Raw genomic sequence first — 12821 nt, forward strand, 5'->3', positions numbered from 1 at the left:
TTTCTAGAACGCAGATTTGGTCACGTTCCTCCTGAGTGTCCTGTTCTCGGGACATAGTTTCTCACATCACCCTGTGCTTGCATACACTGTGGTTCAGGCACGTTCACATTTACTCGTTTCCCAAATAAATCGTGCTCCTTGTTGCCTTGTCTTTGTGTCATCTTCCCTCTGCTTGGATAACAAGACTCCATTTCGTTTTCGTAGCCTGGTTTAGACCTATTTGTCTGTTACGTTTCAGTCTGTCTGTGTAACTCTCCGGACCCATTTTTTCCTGTGCATTCCCATGTTATCTAGTGCCTGCCCTAGTATTTATCACACCATATCTTCCTCAGGGGTAATTCTGACCTCTTGGGCATCACAGCCAGCCTCTTGGGAAGGAGTCCAGCAAACACTTGGTCTCAGCTGTACTCACAGCTTAGTGATTCGATTTCTGGTCCAAGGAAATGTTCATCTTGTATTTTGAAACCAGCTGGCTCTTTCTGGTTTTCTTTTCTTTTTTTTTTTTTTTCCTTTTTAAATGTGATCTCTCACTGTTCTGTGTTTGGAACAGAAGGGGAGTACCAAAATATCCTGACTAGAGGTCAAAATCTGCATGTTTAATAAGCTGTCCAGGTGATTTTTCTGCACATTTAAGTTTTGCAACATCTGCACTCGCTATTTTATCCTATCAAGAAGACTGAAGCTGTTTGATATAAACTTACTCAACCTCAGATTCCCTCTATTACTACATCCTCATTTTCCATTTTCCCTGCATTTGATGAAGTGTCTTCCCTTCTTTTCCAGAGTAAAATGTTCTTGCTCCACACCTAATTCCATCACCTTTCTAACTCTTACTATTAATATGTAAGTTCACTTTTCTAGCTTTTAACTCTTCGTTTTCCCAACTCTTCCTCTTTACCTATGATCAGTTCAGTTCAGTTCAGTTCAGTCACTCAGTCGTGTCCGACTCTTTGCGACCCCATGAATTGCAGCACTCCAGGCCTCCCTGTCCATCACCAACTCCCGGAGTTCACTCAAACTCAAGTCCATCGAGTCGGTGATGCCATCCAGCCATCTCATCCTCTGTCATCCCCTTCTCCTCCTGCCCCCAATCCCTCCCAGCATCAGAGTCTTTTCCAATGAGTCAACTCTTCGCATGAGGTAGCCAAAGTACTGGAGTTTGAGCTTTAGCATCATTCCTTCCAAAGAAATCCCAGGGCTGATGTCCTTCAGAATGGACTGGTCGGGTCTCCTTGCAGTCCAAGGGACTCTCAAGAGTCTTCTCCAACACCACAGTTCAAAAGCATCAATTCTTTGGCACTCAGCCTTCTTCACAGTGCAACTCTCACATCCATACATGACCACAGGAAAAACCATAGCCTTGACTAAACAAACCTTTGTTGGCAAAATAATGTCTCTGCTTTTGAATATGCTATCTAGGTTGGTCATAACTTTCCTTCCAAGGAGTAAGCGTCTTTTAATTTCATGGCCGCAATCACCATTTGCAGTGATTTTGGAGCCCCCAAAAATAAAGTCTGACACTGTTTCCACTGTTTCCCCATCTATATCCTAAACATCATTAACACAGACCTCTCTCTTCCATCTCTTTGGTCACCTCTCACTATGCCATTTTTATTCTGAGTTTTTTCACTGTTCATTTGCACCCAGTTGGACCCAGCTCTTTGCGACCCCATGGACTGTAGCCTGGTATGTAGTAGAACCTTGTAATTGTATCTTCTACTCCTTGCAAATACCCTCTACTCTTGGGAAACTCATCCATAGTTTTTGGCTCACAGTTTTTCCCGTCTCCTCTGCATGTTTCAATTCTGTCCCATTCTTTAGGATCCTTTATCCTCCAGTAACTTGTTTCTCATACTTCAATTGAGAAAATATACTGTTAATCTTCCCTGGTGGGATTGTGTCTTGTTTTAAATTTATCTGCTTAATAAATCATTAATTCATGATGGTTAGAAATTACGTATAACATACATGTGACAAATCAAAGGCCTTTAATCAGCAATTACTTGATAAGTTCACGAATGAATGGTAAATGCTCAAAATCTATTTATTTGGTTTAAAGAGAGAAAATTGAGGCTTTCAAAGAATGAATACCATTTTCATTAGAATCGCTTATGAATATAGATGCAGATATCTTCCAGACACTGTGAAGCACACTAAATCCAGTCACATATAAAAATAATTATAGATTATTATCACTTAGGATTTATCCCAGGAATGCAAGTTGGTTCAGCATCTGAAAACCAAGTAATATGATGTAGTAGAATAAAGGACAAAAGCCGTATGATCATCTCAGACAAAAGCCGTATGATCATCTCAGTAAATGCAGAGAAAGTATTTGAAAAAAAATCTGACACCCTTTCATGATAAAAATGATCAACAAATTTGGAATAGAAGGGAACATTCTTAACCTGATAAAAGGCATATATAAAAAAAACTACAGCTAACATCATACTAACTGGCAAAAGTCAGTATTTCCCTGAAGACCAGAAATAAAACAGATGTTTATTTTCACAACTTCTGTTCAACTTTGTGGTGGAGGTTCTAACTAGGGCAGTTAGGAAAGAAAAGGAGATAAAAAGTATCCAGGTTGGAAAGGAAGAAGTAGAACTATATATTTGCAGATGACATGTGTTTAGTGGATAAAGGATCAACTAAAATGAGTAACGTATACACTAAATTGGAGAAGATATCCTCTTAAAACTCTTTAAATTTAATAAATGGTCAGCAAGGTTGTTGTTATAGAATATCAACATATAAAAATGAATTGTACTTCCATACATTAGCAGTGAACATTGTGAAACTGAAACCAAAAATTCACTTATTATAGGATCAAAAGAATAAATGCTCATGAACAAATATAATGAAGTGAAAGACTTGTACACTTAAAACTACAAAACCTTGTTGAAAGATGTTAAAATCTAAATAAAAGGAAAGATATCCCATGTTTGTAGATTGGAAGACTAAATATTAAGATGGCAATATTCCTCAAATTGATATATAGATATAACACAATTCCTGTCAAAATTCCAACCTTTTTTAAATACACAGTCTAATCCTAAGGTTCATATGGAAATTTATATGCAAATCATATATCAGATATGGGATATATATATAAAGAACTTATATAACTCAACTATTAAAAAACAAATAACTTTATTTAAAACTGGGCAAGATAATAGGATAGATATTTCTCCAAAGTAGTTACATAAAAGCAATAACCAAGTTAAAGTGTGCTCAACATTATTAGTCGTTACAGAAATGCAAACCAAAAGTATGATGTGATACCATCTCACATCTTTAAAATAGTAAAGGTAATAATGAGTGTTGGCAAGGATTGTGGAGAAATGGGAATCCTCATACATTGCAAGTAAGAGTGTAAAATATTCCAGCTGCTTTGGAAAGCAATTTGACAGTTCCTTAATAAGTTAACATAGAATTATCATATAACTGAGCAGTACCACATGAGATTAAATCATATGTCCACAGAGAAGTAATACGGAAATGTTCATAGTAGCTTTGCTTGTAATAGCCAAAAAATGAAGTTAATTAAAATATTCATCAACTGATGGATGAATACATAAAATGTGGTATATCCATACAGTAGAATATTATTTGCAGTTAAAAAGAATGAAGTTCTGGTATATCCCACAACATAGTTGAAATTTGAAAACATGATGCTAAGTGAAAGAAGCCAGTCATGAAAGATCCCTTATTTTATGGTTATTTTATATGGAAAATGCCCAGAATAGGCAAGGATATAGAAAGAGCTTATTAATTAATTGTTATAGATCTGGTAATTATAGATTATCTATTGCCTATGTCTGGAGTGAGGTAAGGAGAGTAACTGCTAAAGGGGTAGAATTACTTTGGCAGGAATGAAATTACTCTAAGATTAAATTGTAGTGATGGTTGTACAATCATGTAAATACCAAAAATTGTTGAATTTTGTACTTTAACTGGATGAATTACCATGCAATTATTATATTTCACTAAAGCTGTTTATAAATATACAATGAAATTTTGAGTAGAATTGATATGTATCATCCTTTCAGTACCCAATTAATTTTTATTTTATCATTTTGAAAATGCCTTTTGTCCCTATAAAAGCTTGAAATAGCTTTATTCTATGTAAAATTTAGTGGTAAGCTTTCCTAGTTTGGGGCTTCCCTTGTAGCTCAGCTGGTAAAGAATCTGCCTGCGATCAAACCTCGGTTTGATTCCTGGGTCAGGAAGATCCACTGCAGAAGGGATAGGCTACCCACTCCAGTATTCTTGGGCTTCCCTGGTGGCTCAGATGGTAAAGAATCCACTTGCAATGTGGGAGACCTGGGTTTGATCCCTGAATTGGGAAGATCCCCTGAAGAAGGGAAAGGCTACCCAGTCCAGTATTCTGGCCTGGAGAATTCCATGGACTGTATAGTCCTTGGGATCACAAAGAGCCGTACATGACTGAGACTCTTTTCACTTCACTTTCCTAGTTTCAAATAGCATGTTAAATAAAAATTCAATGTATGCATAAGAGAAATAATATTTGCTTTTTTCTATACTAAAACAAAAATTATATGGAATTAGGCCAGATACATGTGGTTCCTTGGCATGGATGGAAAGAAAATATTGTATAAGCACTTTTTTAAAAACAATTTATTGTTTTATTTGTTCTAAGTTCTCTGTAACATAATTGTTACGTGGATTCTGCTTTTATGTATGACATGTACATATTGGAACTGACAGAATCTCTAGGGCAATGTTCTTAGAATTCAGTGATATCTGAGATCACACTTAGCACTACTTACCAAATTATTCATTATATCTGCTTAGAGTAAGATTTATAGTAAATGTTGTAAATGTTGGTTGACAAATACGAGGTTATGTGGCTTGGCAGTCAGAAATCTGTCAGATGGTTTTGCTTAGATCTAATTTTCTTTAAAAAAAAAAAAAAAGAAAGAAATCTGTGTTCCATTTAAATTACCAAACACTTTCCAATCCTTCTTTTTCTTTATCCTCCCATGGCACACTTCAAGTCCCCTCCTTTTTGACGAAGTTCTTCCTTACCCCCCTTCCATCATCATACTCTTGTTCTGACCTCTCTGGTCCTTGCTTCCAGTCTCCTGTGCTGGCTTTTCTTCTTTTGACTTTCCCTTGGATGGTGGTGCTTCTCAAAGTTCCCTCCTCAAACTCAATTCTTTTCATATATGTGTCTTCTTTGGAAATCTCATTTATTGCTACAACTTCAAAAGCAATGTTCAGACTTGGTGATAAACCACAAGTATACATATTGATGCCTTACTTTTTTACCAAGTTTCAAATTTTTCGCTGCATAGTTGGAGTTTCTGCTTGGTTCTCTCAAACATTTCATATTCAGAGTGTCCCAAACTCAACTGAAGCTCACAATGTGTTCTTTCCTCTGTCCTGTTTTCTGTTAATAGCACTACCATTAGCTCCGTTCTCAATCAAGCTGTAAGTCTGAGATACTTATCCAGGGACAAAGTCCTGCTGAACTCTCCTAGAATCTCTTGAATATGTGTGTTCTCTCACTCATCATAAAGCTTACTTAAGGGTCTCATCATTTATCACTGGGTTATTTATTTATCTATGTACATTAAACATGAGGATTGTCTTTCTGATATATTGATTTGCTTATGCAATGTTCTTATTTAATTTAAACCTCTTCATAAATACCATAAATTATTTCAGAAAAAAAGCCGAGGTTTTGGGAAGGCTCTCCAGGGTTCAGCATATGGCTAACTAGCAAAGCTTATATTTGTCATTTTCCCAATCATGCTGGTACCCTTTCCATTCTTCGTGCTGCACTTTCAGATTTTTGTTACTTTCTATTAGTCTAAGGCTATCTGTATTCCAGGCTTCCCAGGTGGCACAGTGGTAGAGAATCCACCTGGAGTGCAGGAGACTAGGGTTCAATCCCTGGGTTGGGAAGATCCCCTGGAGTTGGAAATGGCAACCCACTCCAGTATTCTTGCCTGGAGAATTCCATGGACAGAGGAGCCTGGCAGGCTACAGTCCTGGGATTGCAAAGAGTTGGACATGACTGAGCAACTGAGCAGTCACACACACCCAAAACTATATTCCACTTGCTACAGTAATTAGTTCAGGACTCTGGGCCTTATGAGCCCGTTTTCCTGGCTATAGAAATAATTCAAAAGGGTTAGTATGTGACTCAATTCAGGACATTAGGAGAAAAGGAAAGATTTGCTGAGGGCTCCTGGGGGAAAATTCGCTTCCTCTTAGGAGTGAGCCACTGGAAGAGACAACTTCTCTTACTCTAGATGTCCTAGTCAAAGATCTAGCCTAGAACTGCTCAGCCAGGGAAGACAACATTAAAGATGTGGTCAAAGCCAGAGGAGAACATAGGTGAATAGATCTATTTTTCATATAGAAATCTTAAGTACTTTACTGAGAGCCTTTTACATATAATTATTTTGAAGCTGATCTTTTAAGATTCTTAATTCTAAAGAAGAAACGTGGAGTTTTTGCAAAATAAAATATTTAACACAAAACTCACAGATTTAATCTTATTTCGTGTGTTCTTCTGTGTTCCAGGGTTTTTTCTTTCCGCTTGAAAGAAAAGTCAAACATCTTTCAATTTCTACTGTTTCTGTTGTCAGAGAGCTATTTGGAAGTAGAGCACAAAGAAGTACTTTATTATGAAAGGAAATGCCTGAAAATAAGAGTAAATGCTTAAATGAAAGACTTTAAGGAGCCTAAGTTTTAAGAATTTGGCTTAGTGCTAGGTTCCATAAGTGCCTTGGTTGTCGGCATACCTTTAGACGTAGGAGGATCAGAAAGTAAGTTTTGGTCTTTCACTTTTGTAGTGCTTGCTGCTTTACCGTGTGGGGTTTGCTTTTTCTGTCTTCCTTATCTAGAAGTGATTATCAATTTATCTGGTGATCACAGTATAGCTGTTCTAGTTTCCTTTCTCTTCTGAATGTACGTTCAGTTTTATTAAGATGCCCCGCACTAAGATAGCAACACAAGATTCAACAGACCCTAACTTTGCACATATGGTTTTGTTTTGTTGGATTAAATCTGATGGTAACTCTTTCACCACATTATATGTTTGGTCCTCATGTAACCAATTCATGTTAGAATTCTGGACTCTCTAGGGGAATTGATAGATTATAATTTGTACCACTGTGCCTTCAGCGGCTAACTGTTAAGCCTCTAATGAAGATATTATTCTAGAGACTGTCTGAATCTGGTAATAGTTTTGAATTAGAACATTCCAAGAAGACATAGGCAAAGAGTTATTTCATGATACCGCTTATAGGCACAAATGACTTGTCAGAATAAACGGTGGGGGAAAAAAGAATGAATAAAGCAATTCAGTTCAGTTCAATTCAGTCGCTTAGTCATGTCCGACTCTTTGCAACCCCAAGGACTGCAGCACGCCAGGCCTCCCTGTCCAACACCAACTCCCAGAGTTTACTCAAACTCCTGTCCATTGAGTCAGTGATGCCATCCAACCATCTCATCCTCTGTCATCCCCTTCTCCTCCCACCTTCAATCTTTCCTAGCATCAGGGCCTTTTCAAATGAGTCAGCTCTTTGCATCAGGTGGGCAAAGTATTGGGGTTTCAGCTTCAACATCAGTCCTTCCAATGAATATTCAGGACTGATGTCCTTTAGGATGGACTGGTTGGATCACATAGAGCAATAGAGGAAAGAAATTTAAGGCGTTGTCAACCATTTTTAAATTGTGGGGTTTGAAACTTATTCCCTTGTATTTATAATTAGAATATAATTTTTCTGTGCTTTTTATCAATGCACTTAAACATTTTTATGTGTTTTTATATATGTGTGTATATATATACACATACGTATATGGGACTTCCCCCTTGGCTCAGCAGTAAAAGAATGTGCTTGCAATGCAGGAGACGCAGGAGATACGCAGGTTCAATCCCTGGGTGGGGAAGATCTCCTGGAGGAGGGCATGGCAACCCACTCCAGTATTCTTGCCTGGAGAATCCCATGTATGGAAGAGGCTGGTAGGCTATAGTCCCTGGGGTCACAAAGAATCAGACTTGACTGAAGCAACTGAGTATACATACATATATATATTTATATATATGCTTGTGTATATATATACATATATATATATATATATATACACACATATATATATATATATACATCTTTTAAAAAACTGAAAGCTCAGGTTTACTTTTTGGTAATCATCTAGGCTTATGGCTTTTATAATTGTTCCCTGTATTCACTTGGTCTTTGCTAGCCCTGTTGCTTAGAGAGGACAGCTAATTCCCAGGCATCTCTGACTGGATTCTCTTCATACTGGCTCATTTCCTTTTCAATATATTAGCAAGTCGCTCCCAGTGTACCTAATTGTAGCTTTGTTTGACTTTCCACCTCTCTCTGCTTATTGAACTAGAAGAAAAGTACATTAAAGCTTATATAAATGACCAGGTTTCTGGGTTTTGGGAAAATGTTAAAGAAAGCAGACCTTTCATTAATGTGAAAGGGAGTGAACTAGTCCCAGCACTGAGTAAGCTGAATGGATAAATTTAGGGAGGTACAATAGGAAAACTGGATAACTCCCAAAGCCACCCACATTTGCCCTTTGCCATTTTACTGTATTATTTTAGGTTTGAAGTTAATTCCCAGAATGCCAGATATACCCATATTCAGATGTAAGTACAAAAACATATCCTGAAGCCAAATAGAAAAAAAAAAAAAAAAAGGTGTTTGCCACCCTCCATTGGTTCAGATAATTAATGTGAAAATTAGCTATAAAATTTTAAATGTACTTATTTCATATTTAAAAATGTAATCCTTGCATATGTGTGTGTTTTTTTTAAGTCTCTAGTAGGATAAGTCCCTAAATGATGTAGAATGGAAACTAAAACATTTACATCTTTACTTATTTCCAATTTAAATTGCATTTGAGGAGGAAAAAGAGGATATGGAGTTTTGCTTTCATTGGCCTTGTTTTCCTGCCATGGGAGTTTACTTTCATCTCAGTTCCCATAGATAGTGTGAGAAATTCTTTAGGGCCTGAAACAAGAGTATCTTCAAGGTTATACGATCCGACCTAATCAACCATCAGTGCTCTCTTACACTTTTTTTAAAAGCTACTTAATGAAAGCCTTTCTCAGTCATCTTCTCCTTCTTTCCCTGATTAGACATTGACGAGTGCAGCATCATTCCTGGGATATGTGAAACTGGCGAATGTTCCAACACCGTGGGAAGCTATTTTTGTGTTTGTCCACGTGGATATGTAACCTCAACAGATGGCTCTCGGTGCATCGGTAAGCCTCCTGGTTTTGAGGGCACAATACACTGCTTCTTGCTTCTTTCTAATGACAGAACAGCCCAAGCAGGTATGGAGATGGCAACAATTATAAAACCTTTGGGAAAGTGGCAGAAAGAGTTGTTTATGTTACTGCTATCGAGGGATTGATCAGCCAGGTGCTCATGTCACAAACTTCAGTATCAGAAGCCATTTGGGTTTGCTTTATGTTGTCAGAGTCATTTCTGAAATGAAGAAAGATTTCGTCAAGACGTTGCTGAATGTTACAGACACAAAGGCACAAGAAAGATTTTTAAAAATCTGCTTTGGGAGACAAAGTGTAGTAATTAACAGTTCTTTCATTGTTATGAATCATGAATGTAGTCACTGTCTTATTTACTTAGCATATGTTTATTCTAGTTCAGTTCAGTTCAGTTCAGTCACTCAGTTATGTCCGACTCTTTGCGACCCCATGAATCACAGCACACCAGGCCTCCCTGTCCATCACCAACTCCCGGAGTTCACTCAGACTCACATCCATCGAGTCAGTGATGCCATCCAGCCATCTCATCCTCTGTCGTCCCCTTCTCCTCCTGCCCCCAATCCCTCCCAGCATCAGAGTCTTTTCCAATGAGTCAACTCTTCGCATGAGGTGGCCAAAGTACTGGAGTTTCAGCTTTAGCATCATTCCTTCCAAAGAAATCCCAGGGCTGATCTCCTTCAGAATGGACTGGTTGGATCTCCTTGCAGTCCAAGGGACTCTCAGGAGTCTTCTCCAACACCACAGTTCAAAAGCATCAATTCTTCGGCATCAAGCTTTCTTCACAGTCCAACTCTCACATCCATACATGACTACTGGAAAAACCATAGCCTTGACTAGACGGACCTTTGTTAGCAAAGTAATGTCTCTGCTTTTGAATATGCTATCTAGATTGGTCATAAATTTTCCTTCCAAGGAGTAAGTGTCTTTTAATTTCATGACTGCAGTCACCATCTGCAGTGATTTTGGAGCCCAAAAAAATAAAGTCTGACACTGTTTCCATTGTTTCCCCAGCTATTTCCCATGAAGTGATGGGACCAAATGCCATGATCTTTGTTTTCTGAATGTTGAACTTTAAGCCAACTTTTTCACTCTCCTCTTTCACTTTCATCAAGAGGCTTTTTAGTTTCTCTTCACTTTCTGCCATAAGGGTGGTGTCCTCTGCATATCTGAGGTTATTGATATTTCTCCCAGCAATCTTGATTCCAGCTTGTGCTTCTTCCAGCCCAGCATTTCTCATGATGTACTCTGCATAAGTTAAATAAACAGGGTGACAATATACAGCCTTGACGTACTCCTTTTCCTATTTGGAACCAGTCTGTTGTTCCATGTCCAGTTCTAACTGTTGCTTCCTGATCGTCATATAGGTTTCTTAAGAGGCGGTTAATACAATAAAGAAATCAGTACGTTTAATTTTGTGTTTTAAGCATATTTTAACTAAAGCCAGATATATTGCATGTTCTCTTTTATTTAGAAAGATAAAACAGTGCTTTCAGTCATGTGTAGGTCATCTATTTTTTAATAAGCTTTAGACTTTAAGATCACTAAATATTCCTGTAGTACAGGAATTTAATTAAGGAAATCAAACCAGCACCCAAAGACTGTAGTTGCTTGGTTCCCTAGAGGATGACTGTCTGGGCAGTGACCATCTCCTATCCCCATTGGGAGGGTGTGTGAGTCCCTAAGCACCATGGACTTTGTATATTCAAATGATGTACACATGAACTGGATTGATGGGATGGAGGTTACAGAGAGTTTAAGGTGTAAGCTAGAGGTCATAGGGTACCAATAAAAAGGCTTGAGTTCACTTGTTGAGATGCCAAACACCGTGCTGTGGCCATCCAACAGCAAAGAGATGAGAGAGAAGATCCTGCCTTCAGAATGCTATGTTGTCATCATAAACAGTAGTCAAAAAGTTAGCAGTCAAAGAAGAAACTGTGGTGGCAGTATTAAAACTGACAGCTGCCAGTTATCAAGCACACACCATTTGTGAGGCCCTGGACATCTACTCCTTACTATCACATAGTGGGAGGGCCTTGGGTAAGCTACTGACCTCTCTGTACTTCAGTTCCTTCTAGTAAATATGTGATAAAATATTCCTTATTCCTTCTACTTACTATCATTAGGAGGAGGAAGAGGTAAAGGAGAATGAGGATGTAATCCTTCTAATAACCCTGTGTGATGGGCATAATTATTCTGATTTGTAGATGAATAAATTGAGATTTAGAGAGGTTAAATGACTTATGTGATATTTCAGGGCTGATCCATGGAGCCAGGATTTAAATCCAGGTCTCCATGCATCTGTGTTACTCTGGTTCTGTACTGTCTCCTTAGATACTCCAAGTTAACGGAGAGCCTCTGCCTAGATCTCAAGGCCTCCAGCATGAGTGGTTTCTCTCCCACCACACGGACAGTTGGTTTTGAAAAGATTTGAATGATTATTTGTTCTTTACAAATGAATCAGAGTTCTGTCTTACACTTGGTAATACATTATAGATGTTAAGTCTATAAAACTGAGCAAATTAACTGATTTTAGGGTCAGCGTTATCAGACTGATAACTAAGTCTGATTCATTTAACATAATTTAACAGAATTGCAAATTAGCAGAACAACCTACACTTGGCTTAATTTTCTTAAACTGTATAGGAAAAGAATGTGCACACACACACACACACGCAGTCTTCCACTTGAAACAGGCATGAACTCAACCCTATAGGGAAAATGTCAGTTTAGGAGTCATCAGTGAACATCCTTGGCCGGATGCCATAGACCCTGACCTTAGGAAACTTATATTCTTGAAATGACCAGAAGAAATGTGCCTGGAGATATAAGTGAGGTTATTACTGTGAAGTTCTGAAAATGCCAAATAAGATGCATGTGTTTTATTTGGTAGATGGTGTGGAGTAACTGAAGGCCTTTGAGAATGAATTGTACAACTAGACCAACTAGTGAGAAGGCAGAATTTGCCATAACACGTGTTAGTGTTTTAGATCAGATTTCTAAGTTACTTCTTTCTCCCTTATTTCTTAAGTTTCTAAGTCCTTTTTTTAGTCATAAATCCCATCATATTGAAATAATCATGATGAAGATCCCCAACAATTTACTGAGGTTGTTTTCTTCAATGTCAGACATTTGGTTTACCGTTAAATCATGATGAACTCTTTATCTCTTGCTTCTTATATAAAGTTCTAAGCCTTTACCTGAACTTTTAAAGCCCTTTGGAGCCTGACCCAGCCTGTATTCAGAACTCATCTCTAACCACCTGCCACCTCACACATTGCTCTTATTGTGGTACATAAGTACACTGCCCACAGTATTTCCTCTGCCTGAAGCATCTTGACTTCCCCCTACTATGCTCATTAAAACCCAACTCATCCTTTAAATCCCCACTTAAACATCACTGTTTTTACAGCTATCCCTGCCTAACCCACATTTACTTCTTGGACAAAGTCAGTTGGCCCTTCCCATAATATTTTTCACTTTCTTTCATTTCTGGGTTTATCACAGTGTCACAAGTATTTTT

At 37.9% G+C, this 12821-nt stretch overlaps 1 protein-coding gene across 1 annotated transcript in view; it reads left to right on the forward strand.

Annotated features, from left to right (window-relative positions):
* The window catches only part of FBN2 (fibrillin 2), a 222618-nt gene that overhangs the window by 93085 nt on the left and 116712 nt on the right, over positions 1 to 12821 (forward strand). The window contains exon 8 of the mRNA XM_070793212.1: positions 9152 to 9277. Coding sequence (XP_070649313.1) covers positions 9152 to 9277 — 126 coding nt within the window. The remainder of the gene's footprint in view (positions 1 to 9151; positions 9278 to 12821) is intronic.

This window comes from Bos indicus, chromosome 7, assembly GCF_029378745.1.
Source record: "Bos indicus isolate NIAB-ARS_2022 breed Sahiwal x Tharparkar chromosome 7, NIAB-ARS_B.indTharparkar_mat_pri_1.0, whole genome shotgun sequence".
Lineage (NCBI taxonomy): Eukaryota > Metazoa > Chordata > Mammalia > Artiodactyla > Bovidae > Bos > Bos indicus.